We start from the raw sequence: 22202 nt of genomic DNA, 5'->3' as shown, positions 1-22202 counted from the left end.
TTGCAAATTTGATTTTTAGCTTTTGGAACTCAACTCCTATGGTTATTTTGGAATGTTTATGAGGGTCCCAACATGTTGGTCCACCACATAACCATTCACTAATGCATTTTAAGTTCTTAAGTGTTCTTTGAAAACCAAGTTGAAAACACTTTGCCTTGACTTGGAAATCTAAAGAGAAAGGATGTACAATGATACCTATGTAGCTTTCAACTTCTCTTTAGTCTTGGTCTTCAATTGATCTTCCATCTTGTGTATGCTTGCTTGAGAGATGAGGTGAGCTTCACTTAGCTCCTTTGACTCTTGTATGGGATATCTCCAAGCATGACCATGTTGTGTGTTGGTTTCTTCAATGATCAATCCTATCTCAAACACAACACTTCGAAGCAAATTGATTAGTATTCAAAAACACAATCAATTATGTTTAGAATCATCAAAACAAGATAGGAGAGTAGACCCTTGGGCTTACAATCTCCCCCTTTTTGATGATGACAAACAAAATTGATTATGAGGTGTGTGTGGAGTGACATAGTAGGCAAGTGAATACTAGAACTCCCCCTCAATATATGCACACATATAAATGATACAAGTTATAAGCAGGTGGTGCATATAGTCAATTGAATAGATAATCAATTTCAAACTTCTCCCCCTTTTGTCATCGACAGAAAGGGTGTAAAAAAAAATAGGAGTGGATAACTCCCCCTGAATCAATGCTTATGGTATAAAATTATATAACCAAGTAATGCACATATACCTGTTCATGATCGAGATGTTGACATATGTCAAGATGTTAGGTATTTTAATTAAAGTGAAGATACCTCTCCAACTTAGAAAAACTAAGAAGGCTAAGAATATCAATTGAGTGATTTTTAAGATTAAAAATTTGACATCTCATTCATGCAGATACTACCAAACAAAGATTATATATATAAATACTATATAGATAAGCTGGTTAAAGGCACAAAGTATTTATTTGACAATTTCTTTGATTTGATCCGCACTCCATATGTTTAAGGCACTTCGGATATAGCAAATTCTATCATCACTAAGGGGTTTTGTAAAGATATCCGCTAATTGTTCTTCAGTGTTGATATATTTTAAGCAAATATCCCCTTTTTGTGAGTGATCTCTGATGAAGTGGTGCCTAATCTCAATGTGTTTTGTTCTTGAGTGTTGTATGGGGTTCTTTGTTAAGCTTATAGCACTAGTATTGTCACATTGGATGAGAATATTTTCCATTTTGATTGCATAGTCCATCAATGTGCTTTTCATCCATAGGACTTGAGCACAGCAAGCTCCAGCTGCCACATATTCTGCTTCTGTTGTGGACAGAGCTACTGAATTTTGCTTCTTGCTAAACCATGAAACAAGTGATTTACCCAAGAATTGGCAAGTCCCACTAGTGCTTTTCCTATCTACTCTACATCCAGCAAAGTCTGCATCTGAATATCCGATGAGAGTGAAGGAAGATGATCTTTCATACCACAGTCCTAGACTTTGGGTTCCTTTTAAGTACTTGAAGATCTTCTTAACTGCCGATAGGTGAGATTCTTTAGGATCCGATTGAAATCGAGCACAGAGACAGACAGTAAACATAATGTCTGGTCTGCTGGCTGTCAAATAGAGCAAACTACCTATCATACCCCTATACAATTTCTGATCCACAGATTTGCCAAATTCATCTTTTTCTAGCTTAGCAGTAGTACTCATGGGAATTCTTGATGTCTTACTGCTATCCATGCCATACTTCTTTAATAACTCCTTTGTATATTTTTCTTGATTTAAAAATATTCCATTTTTGTATTGTTTAATTTGGAGTCCTAAGAAGTAGGTTAACTCTCCCATCATGCTCATTTCAAATTCATTTTTCATTAAGGTTGCAAATTCATCACACAATTTTTGATTAGTTGAGCCACAGATGGTATCATCCACATAGATTTGGACAAGGAGGATATCATGATTTTCTCTTTTGATAAATAAGGTTTTATCCACCTTTCCCATCTCGAATCCCTTTTCAACTAAGAAAGTGCAAAGCCTCTCATACCAAGCTCTAGGAGCTTGCTTTAATCCATATAAAGCTTTATCAAGCCTGAAGACATGATTTGGATGTTTGAAGTCTTCAAAACCTGGAGGTTGCTCAACATACACTTCCTCTTGGATATAGCCATTTAGGAAGGCACTTTTGACATCCATTTGATATAGTTTAAATCCTTTATGAGATGCATATGCCAAAAGTATCCTAATAGCCTCCATACGGGCAACAGGAGCAAATGTCTCATCATAATCTATCCCTTCCTCCTGATTGTACCCTTGGGCTACAAGCCTAGCTTTATTCCTAGTGATAATTCCATTTTCATCCAATTTATTTCTATACACCCATCTCGTGCCAATGACTGGATGATCACTAGGTCTAGGTACTAGCCTCCATACCTTGTTCCTTTCGAATTGACTCAACTCTTCTTGCATGGCCATCAACCAATATTCGTCCTTTTCTGCTTCCTTGATGGATTTTGGTTCCAATTCGGATAGGAATGCCAAATTATTGCTCACACTACGATAGTATGATCTAGTTCTTACTGGCAATGTGGCATCACCTAAGATTTGGGATTCAGGATGATCAACCAATGTTCTCCTATCCCTAGGTAATGAGGCATCATTTTCATTTTCTACTTCCTCACTAGGTGGTGTATGACTAGTAGATGCATGAGGAGGAGCACTCAATTTTGGAAAAAGATGTTCAACGGGTTCATCCTCATCATGTGGCATTTCTTGAGGTGTTGGCTCTCTTTCATCAAATGTCACATGCATGGATTCTTCTACTACTAGGGTTCTCCTATTAAATACTCTATATGCTTTGCTATGAGAAGAATACCCTAAGAATATTCCATCATCCGACTTCTTATCAAATTTATGTAAATTATCTCTAATGTTCAAAATGAAGCATTTACATCCAAACACTCTAAAATAGCTTATATTTGGTTTCAAGTTTTTCCAAAGCTCATAAGGTGTTTTCTTAGAGATTGGCCTTAAGTATACCCTGTTTATGATATAGCAAGCGGTGCTAACCGCTTCCGCCCAAAAATATCTAGGGAGATCATTTTCATGCAACATTGTTCTAGCCATTTCTTGGAGAGTTCGATTCTTTCTTTCTACTACTCCATTTTGTTGAGGTGTTCTAGGTGCGGAAAAATTATGTTTAATGCCATGTTCATTACAGTAAGTGTCAAAGTGTACATTTTCAAATTCCGTTCCATGATCACTTCTAATGTGGGAGATGGCAACACCTTTTTCATTTTGAATTTGATTGCATAATGTTAGGAAGTTTTCATAAGTTTCATCTTTATGTCCTAGAAATATGACCCATGTGAATCGTGAGTAGTCATCAACAACTACAAACACGTACCTCTTTCCACCTAGGCTACTAGTCTTCATTGGTCCAAAAAGATCCATATGAAGTAGCTCCAAGGGGTAGGAAGTTGAAATCATATTTTTAGGTGCAAAAGAGCTTTTCAATTGTTTTCCTAATTGACAAGTTCTACAAATGTGATCCTTGATGAATTTGAACTTAGGCAATCCTCTAACACTTTCTTTTGAGGAGAGGGTCGAAATGAGATCCATTCCGGCATGACCCAACCTCCTATGCCATAGCCAAGAATCCTCACTAATGGCATTTAGACAAGTCACTTTTTGGAGTCTAAGATCATCTAGTCCAATTGTATAAATGTTATTGTCTCTAGACCCTATGAATTTTACTTCTCCATTTATCTTATTTTTAACAATGCATTTGTCGGGATTGAAGACAACTTCAAAACCATTATCACATAATTGACTAATGCTAATAAGATTATGGGACAAGCCATCAACAAAGAGTACATCATGTATGGGAGAGGTAGAGTTACCTATGGTGCCTTCACCTTTGACTTTTCCTTTCTTGTCATCTCCAAAGGTAACTTCTCCACCATCCTTGAGTGATAGTGATGCGAATTGAGTGAGGTCTCCAGTCATGTGTCTAGAGCATCCACTATCAAGGTACCATGTGTTCCTCTTGTTGTGGCTTTTAAGGCATACCTACATAGGAATAGGCAAGTGAGATCCCTTAGGTACCCAAATCTTCCTAATCTTGCTATGTTCATTTGTTTTCACTTTAGAGTTCAATTTGATCTTATCTTGTTTAGCATGTAAGCAAGCAACTTTATAATGACCTAACAATCCACAATAAAAGCAAATTTTGGTGCTACTAGAGGAAGTCTTTTCAAGTTTGTTTTTATAGTTAGATATTGTGGTATTCCATCTATGTCCAAGTCCACTTTTGTCACTTGACATTCTTTGAAGATTTACAAGTTTATCCAATTTTAATGAACTATTTTCAAATTTTTCAAAGAGTTTCTTGAGTTCATCATATTCAAAAGATAGTTTACCGTTTTCATGCTTTAGTTTGTTATTTTCAATAGAAAGATTTTGTCGATTTTCATTCAAAGTCTTAATGGTAGCATTTAGCTCATGAATATCTACTTTGCATTTTTCATTTTCATCATCTAAGAATTCATGATCCTTTTTTAACCAACCAAATTCTTTTGTCATGTTAGCAAGAGAATTTTCAAGTGATGCAATTTTATCAAATTGAATTTCAAGTTCATCATTTGCACTTTGTAAGGAATCTAAAACTTCTTGTAAGATAATGACATCATTTAAAGTGTTTACCTCATTGTTGTCGTTTGTTGAGGCCATGAAGCACACATTTCTTGCTAATAGGCAATCTTCCCCATCATTTTGTTCGCCTTCGCTTTCAATCTCCTCATCCCATGTGGCGGACATTCCTTTCTTGCCTTCTCTTCTCTTGAAGCGGTTGTTTGAAGTAGGTTCATTGTTGAGTGGACAATCCGGGCGAATGTGTCCAAGCTTCTTGCAACCGTAACATCGGGGTTGAGAAGATCCATCACCAACTTCTTCTTTCTTCTTGAATGGAGGATTTGTCCTTCTATTTCTCATGCCTCCCATGTTTCTTTGCAAGAATTTGATCCTTCTTGTTAGGAGAGCTACTTCATCCTCGATGTCTTCTTTTGCATCTTCACTTTCACCTACATTACAAGCAAAAGCAATTCCTTTTCCTTTTTCGATTTTAGTTTCGATTTCGGGTGCTTTTGTTTTGAAAATCATTTCATGTGTGATCAAGGACCCTATAAGTTCATCTAGATTCAAAGTGTTCATGTCCTTGGCTTCGGTGATTGCGGAGGTTTTGGATTCCCAAGACAAAGGTAGGGACCTAAGAATTTTAGTTACTAAATCTCTATTGGAAAATTGTTTTCCAAGTCCCCTTAATCCATTTACAAGATTGGTGAATCTAGTGTACATGTCGGCAATTGTTTCATCGGGTGTCATTTGAAAAAGTTCGTATTGCCGAAAAAGATGGTTCATTTTAGATTCTTTAACTTGATTGGTTCCTTCATGGGTGACCTCTAGAGTGTCCCAAATTTCCTTAGCCGAATTCAAATTTGATACTCTATTGAATTCTCCGGGAGATAGAGCACAAATGAGAGAATTCATGGCTTTGGCATTATAATTCGAAGCTTGTTGTTCGGCTTCGGTCCAATCATTTAAATTTCTTGTGGGTAGGATATATTCATTATTAATTGCTCTCCACATTTGATAGTCTTGAGTTAAAAAGATTTTCATTTTAGTTTTCCAAAAACCATAATTTGTACCATCAAAATAGGGTGGCCTAGTGTTTGAATAACCTTCATGATGTTGAGGGTAGTTTGCCATTTTTGAATCTTTACTCTAAACCGGTTAGGGTTTTCAAAAAAAATAGAGACGAGGCTCTGATACCAATTGAAATACTCAAGAGGGGGGGTGAATTGAATTTAACTCAATATTAGGCCTTTTGAAAATTATCTATAAACCCTAATTGGAATTTTTCTTCACTTAATTAAATATTTGATTAGTGCAAATATAATTGAAAGAACAAAGTGAAATGCCAAACCAAAACAATAATGGAAATGCAAGAGTGAGAAATAACACACCGATATATAGTGGTTCGGCCAACGGCCTACTCCACTCTACTCAAGGTCGCACTTGAGGGATTCCACTATTGGAGACCTCCACGATGCCCGGCTCCGAGGCGGTTACAATTCCAAGGGATATTAAACAAGGATGCCCTTACACCTTTACAAAGACTCTCCTTCTCCGCCGAGTTCTAAGCGGTTGCACTCTAGGGAATTAAAAAAAGGAATGCCCTAGCCACCTATACAAGATTTGAAAGAGAATAGCTTGGCTTCTTCTTGAAAGCTTGATGCTCTTTGTAGACCCTTGATTGCTCTTCAAAGATGGTGATTTGCAAGTGAAAGCACTACTATATCCAAACTCAAAAGATTCACAAGTGAAAGGCAAGTTTGGGATGAAAAACAAAAACTCAAGCTAAAATGGATTGCAAATGTTTTTGATGCTTAAGGATGTTTTTCAAAGATCAAGAGAGAGTGAAAAACTTCTCTACATGTTGTATATATAACCACACCAAAGAATATGACCGTTTGGGGGTGGAAATATCAAAAACCAACAATTAATTTGAATCCCAACGGCTATTTTTTAGTCTGTCGCGAGGTTCTCGGAGTTCCGAGAACCATTCTCGGAGTTCCGAGAATTCTCGGAGTTCCGAGAAATATTCTCGGAGTTCCGAGACAACGGCCAGAAGAAATAAAATTTCTACTGGACCATTTCTCGGAGTTCCGAGAAATTGTCTCGGAGTTCCGAGAAAATGTCCAGATGCTACTGGACCTTTTCTCGGAGTTCCGAGGGAACTCTCGGAGTTCCGAGCTCGGAGCTCCGAGAAAAATTCTCGGAGTTCCGAGAAGCCTAAAAATCCGCAGTTTTTGATTTTTATTGCAAATTTGATTTTTAGCTTTTGGAACTCAACTCCTATGGTTATTTTGGAATGTTTATGAGGGTCCCAACATGTTGGTCCACCACATAACCATTCACTAATGCATTTTAAGTTCTTAAGTGTTCTTTGAAAACCAAGTTGAAAACACTTTGCCTTGACTTGGAAATCTAAAGAGAAAGGATGTACAATGATACCTATGTAGCTTTCAACTTCTCTTTAGTCTTGGTCTTCAATTGATCTTCCATCTTGTGTATGCTTGCTTGAGAGATGAGGTGAGCTTCACTTAGCTCCTTTGACTCTTGTATGGGATATCTCCAAGCATGACCATGTTGTGTGTTGGTTTCTTCAATGATCAATCCTATCTCAAACACAACACTTCGAAGCAAATTGATTAGTATTCAAAAACACAATCAATTATGTTTAGAATCATCAAAACAAGATAGGAGAGTAGACCCTTGGGCTTACAGAGGCACCGGAGAAGATGAAGCTAGCAGCCGTGGAGGAGCGATCGGACCTTGGCGAAGCCACCAGAATCAATGGAGGTTGGAGATGAACATGGGAAATGAAGTGGGTTTTGGAGCTGGTTTGGGTAAAATCTGCAAAAGATGGTGGTCGGTTTTTGGAAATGGTGAAAATGAAATGGGTTTCAATAGGGCTTAGGATAACAGGGGTTTGAAGGAGATGATGATGATGATTGAGAAAGAGGGTTTGGATGAGAAAATTTCAGAGGGATGGAGATGGCGATTCGAATGGGTTTGCCGGATTTCATGGTGGTGGCGAACGGAGAAGAGGAGATGGGACCCGAGGAGATGAAGATGGGAACAAAATAAATAAATAAAATGGGTTTGGTAGATGGGGAAGATGATGATGGTGGAAGGAAATGGAGGTTGGAAGGGTGATGGGAGGCGAGAAGATGGTGATGATGAGGTGGCCGGTCGGAGATCCGGCGAAGTTGCCGGAGAAGATGATGGGGATTGAGGTGAAGATGAGGGTCGCGGTGGTGGGCGGAGCTTGAGCCTCCTCTGCAAATCCCCTCTTTTCCCTTCTTTTCTAAAAAATGAAAACCCAAAGATCCCCTTCTCTTGAACTCTCTCTCTCGTTCTCTGCAAAATGAGGCTCCCTCTTGGGAGAAGAAGAATGACGAGCCCGCCCCCTCCTCTCCAACCCTAATTTGGTGGAACTTATAAGGGAACCAAAATTTTCGCCCACCCTAAATTGCCCTGGACAGCCCCTACCAATGTATTTATGACTCTCTTTTACACTGCAGAGGGGCGGCTCAGGTGGAGAAAATGGTCTTAAGGTGGATGACATCTTTGACTCTCCTTTATTTCTCCTTGGACAGCCCCCCAACTAGTGTATTTTTAATACCTTTTATCGCACAGGGGGGGTGCCTCGGGTAAGACATGGGCATAAAATTATTTTCTCTCTACATGCTCCTAACCCTATGATTTGATCAAATGGCCCATAACGATTGCTTGTAAAGGAAGCAACATAAATTTCCAAGAACGCCCTCTTGTACATGGGAAATGACATATTTCACCCCCCTGACCTTGCACCACGACGCTGTCTTAGCTCGTTCGCTAGGCAAACGTGCACGGATCCTGACGAAATTTTACAGGGACCCTAACCTGCTCTAAGGTAGAATTTGGGGTTCTAATTTAATGATTTGATGCGGTTGTGCTCAAACAGGGAGGGATTAGGGTACGGTCAAAATGGGGTGTCTACAGCATCCAATGGGAGCCAGTCCCCTGGGATCAATAAGGGGAGGAACATAAATATGCCTCATAACAGCGAAAAACTCCCAAAGTTCAGCATCTATAGAGGATCCATCCAATAAAACAAAAACAAAGACAATCAAAATTGAATAATGCAAGCACTAAGAAATCCCAAGCATTGGTATCCATGCAAGAAATACTCCTAAACTGTTAAAAAACCCTCGAATCAACAAAGACATAGAAATCATACAGAAAAAGGATCACATATCCCTGAAAGAAACCCTAAAGTTGAAACTGCAGGAAATAAACAAGAATCATTCCTCGACACGAGCACAAATCTTGAAACCAGAACCCTAAAAATGCAAAAACAATATTCTAAAAAATTAATCACATCCCAGTATCAAAAGCCTCGTGTTCCCAAAACCATAGAACCAAAAATGAATTCAAAGACTTACACAGCAAAAAATACCATAACCTCCAAACCTTATCTACCGATAGGCGAATCATCAATATACAAGAACACGATTCCTCCAATCCAAAAACCTAGAAACACAATCCTTACGACACAAAAATTCTCCGTGTCACAGACAAATCACTCATTGGTACGATTTATCTTTCGTCATGTGGTGCTTCCTCGGTCCAACTCTATCCTTGACTAGAGCTCGTATTTCTAGCTGACAAGAAGAAAACTCAACAGCCTCCCACTGTTATTGCCACGCATGAAGACTCATGCATGCATATTCGGTTGGTGCCACTTTAAGGACGTTTCATATTTACCGACATATAATATGTACTTTTGAAAAACATTAATGTTTACCTACATGTACTTTGAACAACATTTCCTAAGAAAGTACTCTCTCATTTCACTTAAGAAAAAAGTACTCTCTTTATCATTGAATTTTTATATTAACTATTAGAAATAAGAGAATATAAACTAACACCATAAGAACAATGTTATTTCTTGGTATTAGCAATAAGATATAAGAGACTCTACATTTTTGGGGCATTAATTAGTAGCTAGTAAAGAAGATATAAGAGATTAAGTTCATCTTCCTATAGCCATTCTATCCAAATATGCAGCTCCGATAGCTAGTAAATTCATTATAATCCATTGATTCGTTAAATGCACACGTATATACCCATAAAAAAAGAGTTAAATGCACACGTATTTGTCGCCATAGATCGATATGATATGCGAGTGGTGCCTGTTTGTTTCACAACCATTAGGAAAACGGTTGGGGCTCTAAAAATTAATGCTTTATAAAATTATAACAAGAATGATAGATGCAAGGGCCCTCTTTACGCAAGGGCTAAAGAAGGGTCCTTGAATAGATCCACGTCTAAAAATTAATGTCTGTTTCCACCCACTGTTTGATATGTCGCGAAAGCTTCTCGTCTTTTTATTTTTAATTTTTTAATTGGTATTGTCAGAGCTTTTGGGGAACTGCAAATAACCTTTTGACAGCCATTTTAACACTAAAAGACAAGAAGCTTTCGCCACAGATCAATAGAGCGGAGTGCTAAAATCATATACTGTTCAAATATTATTTAAAATGATAAAACTACCTTTTAACTATGTAAAATACCAACTCTCTCTCCCTCTCTCCCTCTCTAAACTTGAGAGCACCAACATCATCAAATTACAAGCCCTTCGTCCAATTCAAAAAATAAAATGTTAATTACAACAGGTGATGATTTAACCCAACTCAGCATTACAACAGCGGGGTTAGAGTCGATAACCCCCTCCAATGGCATTTGCACGGCATGCATGGATTACTCTTGTGATCCAACACAACATCCATGTCGTCAAGGCATCGGGACGCTGTCATTAATTGATCCTGCTAACATGGCCTCTTGAGGGAGAAGGTGGTAGCTTATGCTAAGATTTTCAAATATCTTCTTCAACTCAAAGACAAGATCCGATCTACGGTTGTTCCTCTCCGGGAAGTTTTGATAGTTGATGGTGTGTAGTACGCTGAGAGACATTTTCATATTGTTCACGTTCTCTATCTCTTTCACCACCACGGAGTGCTTTGATTGCCAGTGCTTAGGCTTGCTCTCTATGTATCTGCATTCACAACAAACATTTCGGTTTTAAGGATACAATACTGAAAATTAAATAACTTGAATAGGGACCCCGGGTTCCTAGATAAATTCCGCGTTAAAAATAATAATTTGAATATGGAATAAATGGTCAATTTTTTTCTTCTGAAAGTGACCAAAAAAATCTCTCTTTTGCACGAATATTAAGAAAGCAGTGGTGATTTGAAAAGGACCAAAGAAGAGTGTTTTTCACTATTCATGAATTTTGGAGGACGAAAATGCTCTTCACATTTTTTCAATCATATCTATTATTTTATTATTACTTTTTGAAACTTACCACTTTCTTCCTTTACCTCTCTCTTCCTTTTCAATCACATCTATCAATTACATTCATTATTTTATTATTACTTTTTGCGAAACAAATTTCAACCGCTACTAACGGTTTTTTTTGGGTTTTGCAAAACCAATTTCAACCATTATGTAGGGGTTTAGTTATAGTTTTGCAAATGTGAACCACTATTTAGGATTTTGTTAGGGTTTTGCAAAACCAATTTCAACCACTATTTTGGGTTCTGTTAGGGTTTTTCTGTGTTTGAGAACCCTAGTGGTTTAGAGTGTTCAAATAGAGGTTGAAAGTTTCTAAATAGTAGTTTATAGTGTTGAAATAGTGGTTTCCAGTGAGGAATTAGTGGTTGAAATCTTGAATTATTGGTTAAAATTGGTTCAAAGTGTGTGTCCATAGTGGTCGGAATATGTGTAATAGTGATAAATTACTTGTTGAAAAATGTAATTAGTGGTTGAACGTGTCTATTTAGCAGTTGAAAATGTGATTGGTGGTTGTAAGTGTCTGTTTGAACCACTAATATGTAATTAGTGGTTCAAAGATCTATAGTGTCCAAGTAGTGGTTGAAAATGAGAAAGCAGGTGTAATATTGTGGTTAACAGTTACAAGTTAGTGGTTACAAGTGTCTATTTAGTGGTTGAAACTTTGTATTTAGTGGTTGAAAGTGTTTGTTTAGTGGTTGAAAGTTTTCAGATAGTTTCTGAACTCTGTAATTATTGTTTGGAATTTGGTTGAATTCTATAATTAGTGGTTGAAAGTGTCTTTTTAGTGATTCAAATTGTCTATAGTATGTAAAATAGTGGTTAAAAATGTGAAATCAAGTGGTTGAAATATGTTTTAGTCCTTCAAAGTGTCGAAATAGTGGTTGAACTCTGTAATTATTGTTTGAAATGTGGTTGAAATCTATAATTACTTGTTAAAAGTGTCGTTTTAGTGCTTCTACAGTGTGTAAATAGTGGATGATAATTCACAACCAAGTGTAATAGTGGTTGAAATCTTCTATTTAGTGACTGAAAGTGTCCAACTAGTGGTTGAACTCTGTAATTATTGTTTGTAATTGGTTAAGAATTACTATAGTAGTTCAAACAGGTGTAATAGTGGTTTATAGTGATAAATTAGTAGTTGAAATATGTAATTAGTGGTTGAAAGTGTCAATGTAGTGGTCTGAAGTCGAAATACTTGTGCAAACTGTATATAATGAGAAATTAGTGGTTGGAATTTGTAATTAGTAGTTGAAAGTGGTGTAGTAGTGGTTTATTAGTTGAAATATGTAATTAGTGGTTGCAAGTGTCTATATTTTATTGTCTTTAGTATGCATCTATGCCGGTATAACATCTGTTCACATACTATAATGGTTTTGTTTCTGTAGAGAAGGGCAGAGTAAGTAAGGCTACGCTGACACTATGGTGAGTAACTATGACTTCAGCCAGTACATTTATTCATTCATTAGCAATTTTTTGTAACTGTTTACGCTTTTACGATAATGCATTTCTGTGGAGGCTATTTTTCTTTCATCTAGATGTTGTTCTTCCTATTTTCACAGCTGCATACAGTCCTTAAAACTTTGGGAAGAGCATGAAGATTTAATAAAAAGTAGCCCATTTGGACATTTGGTCAAACTATAAGGAGTCAAACTACACAAAAAACATATGACTGTTTTAGAGGTGTGTTGGCAAAAACAACTTAGGGTGTTTAGAATAGGTAGTGTGATACTAGTGGTTCGAAGTTAGAGATGTAGCACAAATTTTAGCGTAAAGTATGGTAGGTGAAAGATGTAAATATAAGTGCATTTTAAGTGGATGGACCTGCTCAACGACTCATTTAAAAAAAAAACCGGTGATGTAAACTGATTTCAAGTGGTCCCTACAACTTTGAAATATCTTCAGTTCTAACTTTATTTAGTCTTCATTTCTTGTAGTTTTGATTGTAGGTTATTTGTTATTAAGGAAATGGAATGCCTGAGCAGATATGAAAGTTTTGACTTCGTGCACGCTGATATTACTGCTATGAGAAGAACTCTACTCGATGAATTCTTAGAGGGTGTGTATGGGAGTCAATATATACGATTTTGCCAACATTGTACATGGAAGGAAATTTTGAATGTCGTTGATTGTTTTCTGTAATTGAATGCACATGGAAGGAACAGATAAATGGCCACTTTAATTTCTGTAATTGTTCTCTGTAATTGAATATACATGGAAGGAACAGATGAATGACCACTTTAATGTCTTTAATTGTTTTATGTAATTGAATATACGTAGAAGTAAAAGTTCATTGTTTTCTTACATGTTCAAGATTTGGGTGTGTCAATATATAGCTTTGCATGATTTGGGCGACTCAAAAGGCTTCTGCTTATTATGATATGCAACATAAGGTTTGGAGTCAACTTTAGAGTCGATTTTAAGCAAAACAATAGTTGCAGAGCCGACTTAGGATCATTTTCTTTTGAAGTTGACTCTTGAGGCGCCTTGCAACGTTTCTGTTCAATTTTTAAAGAAAACAGAAGTTTTAAAGTCAAAGCTTGAGTCAACTCTCGGTTGTTATTTTTTTAACAACTACTTACACTCATAAACTACTATTCCTAGAGTTGGAACCACTATTTATACCCTCTAAACCATTATTTACACTTAGGAAACACTATGTAAACACATGAACCACTATTCCAACACTATGAACCACTATTCCAACACTCCTGAACCACTATTCAAGTAGGTGATATTCAATCCAATGAACCAATTTAAACTAGATGGAATCGAATCCAATGAATCACTTTTTACAACCTTGAACTACTATTTATATTGTTTTAACCACTGCGTACACCCATGAACCACTGATAGTAGAGTTTGTACCACTATTTATACCCTCTAAACCACTATTTACACTTAGGAAACATTATATAAACATATGAATCACCATGCGAACACTATGAACCACTATTTCAACACTCCTGAACCACTGTTCAAGTAAATGGAATCCAATCCAATGAACCAATTTAAACTAGATGGAATCAGATCTAATGAATCACTTTTTACAACCCTCAACTACTAGTTATATTCATTTAACCACTACGTACACCCATGAACCACGGATGGTATAGTTGGAACCACTATTTATACCCTCTGAACCACTATGTACATAGTTTTAACCACTATTTACACTTAGGAAACACTATGTAAACACATGAACCACTATTCGAACACTATTAACCACTATTCGAACACTCCTGAACCACTATTTAAGAAGGTATGACATAAAAGGTTGAACATGAAAGCTGAAAATGAGAAGAGAAAAAGGTAAGGGAAATGATATCCCCCCCCCCCCTTGATGGATAAAATCTCCCCTTCAAATGTTATCTGTTAACTTTCAAAGGAAAGAAAAAATGTTAAAGGAGGTGAATTTATCCTCAAGTAGTGAACCATTCTCATGGAAAACGTTTAGGGGGGGGGGGGGGATTTTATCCGTCAAAGAGGGTGGAAATATCATTCTCCAAAGGTGAAAATGATAAAGTCTTACTTTTAGCCTACAATTTGTGACTAACAAGAAACCTGTTAGCGGAATGGGCAGGAGGGGCATTTTTGTCATCCCAAATATATGAACAGTATAAAGCACTCTTTTTTTGTCATTTACAAAACACCACTACCTTTTTAATATTCGTGCAAGAAAGGGCTTTTTTTTGTATCATTTTTCCTTCTTTTTTTTATGATAGTGTGGGTGTTTGTGTTTATTTACTAAGGCCATGTTTGGGAACCATGAAAGTTTTTTCCACGGAATACTAGTTAATCAAGTGGTGGGAGAGGGGCCCGCAAGTGGGGGAGGAAGGGAATTGAGAGAGCATGAGTGAGGGGAGGGTGCGAAGTAGCTTAAAAACAAGAAAAATGAAAAACCCCACTCAAAATAGAGCGTTTAATAACACCAACTCTAACAGCTTAAGCTTTTGTAGTAGTTGGCTGTTTCACATGGTCATTTCGTTTTCAACACGAAAAATTATTTTTTTCCAATGAAGTTTTTTTTAAAGTTTCGTTTAATCAATAAAATATATATTCAAAGTACTAAATGGATATTATTTAAAATTGACTACTAATCTTGTGAGGAAAATTTTAATCTTGTTCCACCCGAAAAATAAAATCAGAAAAAGAAATAAGTAAAGAAATAAAAGCCGCATTGATGGAGCACAGGTGGTGGCATACATATGTGCCTAGCTTGATGGGACTCGATTTTGGTATTATAATGGTGGTAAAAGTATTAGGAAGCTTTGGAACTTAAGTTTTGCATGTAGTTATGGCATTTTTTGAAAGTTGTTATCTTGGAATATAAGATTTTAGAGTTACAAGATGTTTTGAAAGTTGTTCTTGTTGTAGTTTCCAAGCTGGGTCAAATTCTTAGGTTAACAATGTGTGGTTGGAAGTTGTAAGGATGTAAACGGTTTATGTAGTGCAAAAATTTGTTAAAAAGAGGTGATGAATGTATGTTGGAACAATTGAAGAAAATATTGGGATGAAACAAAGAAATTCTTTTGTGGCGGAGCATTGCTCCTATTTGGTCATTCTTCCTCAAGTTGTTTGTTTTTTTACCTCTTGTTCTTTTCCCCTCCATCACACATATGCCTCATTTAATATCTCAGTTGAATCAAATGATATAGTGGATTAAACTTTGCTCAACCCAAGCAAAAAAGTTTTGGGCTCATGAAAGATTGGGAACATCGTTTGATGATCCAAATTATTCATCTAATGGGACCGACAATGGATGGATCATCTCCCCAAAACCTCTCCTTTTGAACAGTCCCATCCAACCAATAAGGGGCTTGCATTATCACGGATAAATTTATAAATTTAGACACTTCAATCAATGTCACTTTGTTTGTCCTACTTGTAGACAGTAAAAGCATATCAAATAGGACAAATAGACATAGGTGGAAGTGCACAAATTTATGGGTGTCATTGCGTCAATATCAACCCCATTTTCTCTCAAGTCAATTAATCTTGGAAACTTGTAAGGAAAGGATGTGTGAGAGCATAGCTTACGATTGTATAGATTTCTTTAGGCCAGTGATAGTCTCGACTGAAGTCCAAACGTCTATCGAGAAGTCAATATTGTCTCCCATTTCTGGACTTCTATAGAAATTACTGATGGGCTTTGTGATCAGATTCGAGTTGGGGTAGTAAATCTTCTCATTGTCATATCTAAGAAATACCGTTGTCAAAATATTCATCTCCTCCACAATCATCTACACAAAATCAGCAATCTCAGTTCAAATCAAAGGAGTAGGAAATAAAATGGAAAGCATTTTCTTTTTTCATTTCTATGTGATAATAGAGAAGCTTGACTCATATGAAAACTTACATGGACACCATCAATGACGCAACGATCACCAACATCGAAAGGGTGCATGACAAAGACAAAGATGACAGATTCGAAGACGGTCTTGCAAGTGTTTTGGAACATGAATCCAAGGAGCAGTGATTGGGAAGTGATAACAACTAGGACTTTGCTTGTGGCTAATCCCATTACCATAAGTGATACAAATATTATAATGACAAATACGATTGTGCCCACCAGTTTATGAAGCTGTTGCACTGCCGTCTTTGTGTCATTCAAGGCGTGAGCAAGAGCTTTTCGCTCAATATAAGCTCTCACCTGCAAGAAGTAAAGCCCCACGATAAGTATTTTCATTATTTTTTTTCAAAGTTCTAGGATGCTACTAGTGTTAAAAAACTCGGACTCGGATGAGAACTCGTTCAACGAAAATAAAGCCGACATAAGCAAGTCAATAATTGATGAGGGTGCCTCTCTTTGTAAGGGAGATTTCTTAATTTGTATATTTTCTATATATTTTTTAGAAAATTAATTACCTATCTAGTCTCAAAAATAGAATCAAAGCCGATGTCTATCCAAACCACTGACAAGATGAGATGCAAGAAACACAAACACACAACAAAAAAACATGGTTCAGTAGTGTGTTTATGCCCGCGGAATAAGAGTGTTTTAATATCTCGATCAGTGTTTGTGCCTCACACATTAATCCGACCAGGTGATAGATCACTGCCAGAATACAAGACATCAACCCAAGGGACTCAAATATTTGTCCAGTTAACTTGACTTAATTGAGTTCTGAGTTGACTCATTTCGTTATTATGGCCGGCACTCTGTTACTGCCCTTGTTCCTTGAAGTATGTATAAGAGTTTTATGTAATAGCTTACCACCCAGTTCCTCAAAGAGGACTTTCTGATTTTGGCAGTCTCAACAGCTCCTTCAAAGAGAGGGAATATTGTGTTAACCTCGTCCTTATTTAAGAACCTCAACAAGTCGTCATCTTCAATGTACCTACATGATAAATTTCACACATTATAACTACTTCAAAACTAGAAAATCAACAATTATATATAGTGGGCCCCACATTCTGCGGATATTTTTACTAGTCAAAAAATCTACCATGAGTAATTGCGTCAGAAATTTATGGCATTACCTTATTTGCGAAATTCACTCAAATGTGATGACCCTATTTGCAAATTGTCAAACTAGAAGACTCTTCTTGCAATAAAGGGAAGTAGAAGACTTCTTTTGCAAAAAACCCTTAAAAATACTGTCGGCAACACCACTCGTAGGGGTGCAACCCGGGTTGGGTTGGGTTGAGGCCAACCCTAACCCAACCCAAGATAGCATTCCCTCAACCCTAACCCGACCCAACCCGAGCCTCGGGTTGATGATGGTCAACCCTAACCAACCCGCCTCCAAATCGGGTCGGGTTGCGTTCGGGTTGGGATCGGGTCATCTACGACCAAACAGAAAAACACATGAAAGAAAATCATAATCCTGAGAAAATCTTGATAAAATTAGAAGACCGAGGTCGGGTTCGGGTCGGGTCGGGTTGCCAAGGCCTCAACCCTAACCCAACCCGAATTTAAATCAGGTTGGCTTTTCCCAACCCAATCCAAGAAAATGCCAAGCCAACTTGAGCCAAAATCAGGTTGAACCCGTCTGGTTTGGGTTGAGCCCGACCCAAGTTACACCCCTAAACACCAAATTGGAGGCCCAGCGCAAAAGTATTTGTCGGGAAAGATAATCTCTAGAGAAACTTATTCTACAAGAATAAATAATCCCAGGAACAGCTTATCCAAGAATATTTTATCCTAGTGGTGAACAGCCAAATTAGAAACTGGTTTTGAACTTAAGTATAATTACTTATAAATATATAATGGTTATAATAGCCTTGTAAATTATATAATTAGTGATTATCAAAAGGCCTTAAACCTTTAATGTTTAATTTTCAAAAAAGATTAAATTAAAATAATCCTACTTGCAAATAAAGAACAGTTTTGGTGCCATCCAAAGAATTGAGAGTTTATATTATGTGTGGCCATATAACCCCGTATTTAAAAAAAGTACGGTACAGCCCCATCATAAGATGATCAAGCTTGTTCATTTGTGGGGCCACAATGTAAATAGCCCTAAAAATCATTTTCATAGAACGATCCTTCCCCTCCGATCTATAGAAGGGGACCGCACATTATGGAAAATTCTATAGATCGATTGGAGGGTTACAATCATCCTATGGAAGTGATTTTTAGGCACAACCTATTTACATTTTGGCCAAACAAATGGACGGTCTAATGGACGGTCTGGATCATGGGCCTTACTTTTACCGAAACGTAATAAACCAAATTGAGAAAACCAAGAAAACTCACTTCACATCGGGTTTGGCAACGTTCTTGAAGATGCGCTGAGCCGCAAGCCTAGCTTCGAACTCGTTCGTGATCTCCGACTCGGTCTCCTTGAATCGCTCCATGGTATTGTCCACCGTGTGCGTAATTGTGGAAAGCCCTGATTTCATAACATGACTCACCAGCTTCTTCACACCCAAGGCCGACGCGCTAGCCTGACTCAGTCTCTTCAACCTTGCCACGTCAATCCGCCTCGACCCGGCCCCACTAGTACTCCCTTCCTTCATCGATAGCCTCCAATCCAACGGTGGCCTCGCAGCCATCGACGCGGACTGCTTCCACTCACTCGGAGACCGAGTCAACTCGCCCAGAGCAGGACCCGACAGCGCCTCGAGAATGTAATGATGAAAAACACTCTCCTTCATCCGATCAAAGAAGGTTGCCACATGGAAGGACGATGCGAGAATCTTGACCATTAAAATCTTAACGAGCCAAATAATGGCCCCGATCAAGATCGCGAGGAGCGCGCGCGAGAACATAGAAAGTAGCCGTTTGTGCTTTAAAGTCGACCGTTCGATCTCAGATTTGAACATTAGGGTCCAAACCATTAAAACCAATCCTAACCACACGCATTTTTGTACGCTCCGACGGAGACCGTACACGAAATAAACGACCTTCTCACGGAGTGTAAAATTCCGTTCGATTAGAAAAACCAAAAACCATACGACCGAGCCCGATACGAGTCGCCCACAAAAAATTACTAGAATCATTAGACACCATTTCCAAAGTTCCAGCCCCCATAACATTCTTTCCTTTACAGAGGCCACGGCTAGGCTCCAGACTAAGCAGGCCATGATAGATAAAAATGCTATCCATTCAAAAATGCCTCTCCATCCAATTTTCTTTTTATTCCTCTGGTTTTCGAATTGCTTAGCTTCTTCTTCTTCTTCTTCTTTTTCTTTTCCTTCTTTGAAGAGCTCTTCTTCGGCTTCTTCGTCGGAGAATTGGGTTTTGTTGTCTTTTGGGCAATCTGAGGAGTGGTCTAAAGTGGGTTTTAGGGCGAGGGGAAAATTGAGTTCGAGGAATCGAGATTTGGGTTTGAAGGTGGATTGACGGAGGGGGCGGTGTCTTGGTAAGTTGAAGGGTTTTACTTCATCGATGTGATCGGGGGGATTCTCAGGGGTTTTGGGTAAGTGGAGGATGAATTGATCTGAGGTTCTTTTTTCTTTATCTGGGTTTTCCATTTCTGGGGTTTGAGAGTTCTACTGGTTTTGAAATTTTGTTGGGAGTGAGGATAGTGGGGGTTGCTGCTTATACATATGGTGTTGACTAGGGGTGCAAGTTTGGCCCTGTCAGCTCTGACCCGCCCTGAGCCCGAACAGGGTCAGGGTTGGATTTTCCAACCCTGAGGGCGGGTCAGGGTTCATTTTTTTTAGACCCCGACTCAGGTCGGGTCGGGTTCTAGGTTAATGCCTCGGGTACCCTAACCCGGCCCGACCCTAAGATTTCTATTATAGAATTGAACCATCTGTGCGTGTTTCTTTGGCTAAAGTTTTCTATTATCTTCGATTGATATTTCTTTAGATTATTATTATTAATTGTCTCTGTTGCCCGTAATGTTGTTGAATTAATATTGTCTTATTTTGTTCCCTTTCTCTGTTTATTGATCATTTTGTTCTATATGATAAGTGGTTGCTTTATTTTTGGCACTCTTAACCGGTATTTGCACTAGAGTCAATTAGGGCCGGCCCGGCCCTGCCCAATCAGGGCCAATCAGGGTGGGCCGGGGCTACCACTGAGCCCTGTAGGGTGGGCAATGGGTTGAGGCTTTTCGGCCCTGACTCAGGGTCAGGGCCAAGATAATGGGATCCAGGGATGGGCCAGGGTTTTGAAAAACCAGACCCAACCTGACCCTGTTGCAGCCCTAGTGTTGATAGTGGAGGCAACTGTTGTAGTTTTCATGGGTTGCAATAATATTTGGAAAGATTCCATTTTCTAGATTTTTAAAGAGGGGCCCATTTGCTCTCTTCTAAGATTCTCGGCCGTGCACTTGGCAGATGACACTAGACCTGGCAAAAGTGACTCGTGCCCGCGGGTCGACCCGGCCCACCCGCAAATTTGCGGGCACGGGTCTAAGTTCCGTGACCCGTCAAAAACCAACCCGCGGGTGACCCAACCCGCAAAAACACGGGTCGGGTCGGGTCAACCCGCGGGCACCGGCATTTTTACAGTATTTTTTAATCTTTTTGAGAATGTTATCATCACTGCTGTTTGTTTTTTATGAGTAACTCGACACTTTATAAAAAGTACGGTATGTCCTGCACCTAAGGATTATCCAAAGTTCCAAACCGTCCATTAGATGGGGCATACCCTAAATAGGTTATGCCCCAAAATTATTTTCATCGGTTGATTATAACCCTCCGATCTATAGAGGGTTAGGATCAACTCTTTAACATTCAGATTGGAGGGATAGGATCATCCTATGGAAATGATTTTTGGAGCATAACCTATTTAGGCTATGCCCCAACTAATGGACGGTTTGGATCATCCTATGGTGTGGGCCATACATAAAGTGAGAGTGCCCAGTCGTGTTGATAACATTTAAATGTGGTTTTTATTTTATTAGAATTTGCTATCAAGCTTCTCCTTTGGCAATTTCTCGACAAGTGGCCTTTGTGTGTGCAAAGATGCGCGCATCCAAATGTTGCTAAAATGTTGCTAGAAAATGTAAAAAAGTAATCATTACACCACAAAAAGTAAATTAGCTAAGTTTTGAATGAAAAATTACGTAGAAAGGGTTATAAAATTTTAAAATTACGAAAAAAATACCAAATCACATATTGAAGGTTATGACAATTACGGGAAAAATAGAGGCTGTCAAATCAAAATAATTATTACAATCTGCGGCATATTTGCGGGTGACCCGCGGGTTGACCCGGCCCACCCGCGGGCCGCGCGGGTCACGTAAATTTTGACCCGCCAAAATGCGGGTCATTTTCTCACCCGACCCGTGGACCCGCACCCGCATCACCCGCGGGTTGACCCGGCCCGACCCACCAGTTTGCCAGGTCTAGATGACACATGTATGCATTGATTTGGAGCCAATGATCTGCTAATCCGCCATCAATCCATACAGTGAATCTTTGTTCCGGGCCAAATTGGATCATATCAGCCCGATCAAGGATAGGAGAAATAAACGGTCAAGAACTACTTTTTATGAAGTTTTCTAAAGCTAAATTAAATGGTTAAGGATTTAAAATTTTGTTTTTTCTTTTAACATAGCACATGCAAGGCATTCTCAGGCAATTTCCAAAGCAAAAAAGTCACTATTCAACCACTTTTTGCTGCTTGGATGTAATAATTGTGTAAATCCCTAAAATCTAGCAGACAAGACGGGTGTAATAATTGTGTAAAATACCACTTGATATCTATTATAATAAGCTGGATGGAAAAGAAGAGAATTTTTTGATTTTTTTGAAATTTATATGAGAATTACACATCACTTTTTTTGACTTTTTTTTAACAAATGCACCCATTCAACTCACATATTTTCAATCCTACCCCCTCA

General features: G+C 38.2%; 1 protein-coding gene across 1 annotated transcript; it reads right to left on the bottom strand.

The window, feature by feature from the left end:
* Window positions 1-10221: 10221 nt before the first annotated feature.
* Window positions 10222-20006, bottom strand: LOC143879582 (mechanosensitive ion channel protein 10-like). Its single transcript, XM_077382041.1, has 5 exons — window positions 18659-20006; window positions 17174-17297; window positions 16316-16609; window positions 15997-16199; window positions 10222-10657 (listed from the first exon to the last, which is right to left on the bottom strand). Exons 1-5 carry the CDS (start codon window positions 19876-19878, stop codon window positions 10396-10398), a joined length of 2103 nt encoding a protein of 700 aa, XP_077238156.1. The 5' UTR covers window positions 19879-20006; the 3' UTR covers window positions 10222-10395.
* Window positions 20007-22202: the final 2196 nt, after the last annotated feature.

Source organism: Tasmannia lanceolata, unplaced genomic scaffold (assembly GCF_043159265.1).
Source record: "Tasmannia lanceolata isolate RefF3 unplaced genomic scaffold, GAP_Taslan_0.1 ptg000002l, whole genome shotgun sequence".
In the NCBI taxonomy this organism is placed as follows: domain Eukaryota; kingdom Viridiplantae; phylum Streptophyta; class Magnoliopsida; order Canellales; family Winteraceae; genus Tasmannia; species Tasmannia lanceolata.
This window is presented reverse-complemented; position numbering and strand designations above follow the sequence as displayed.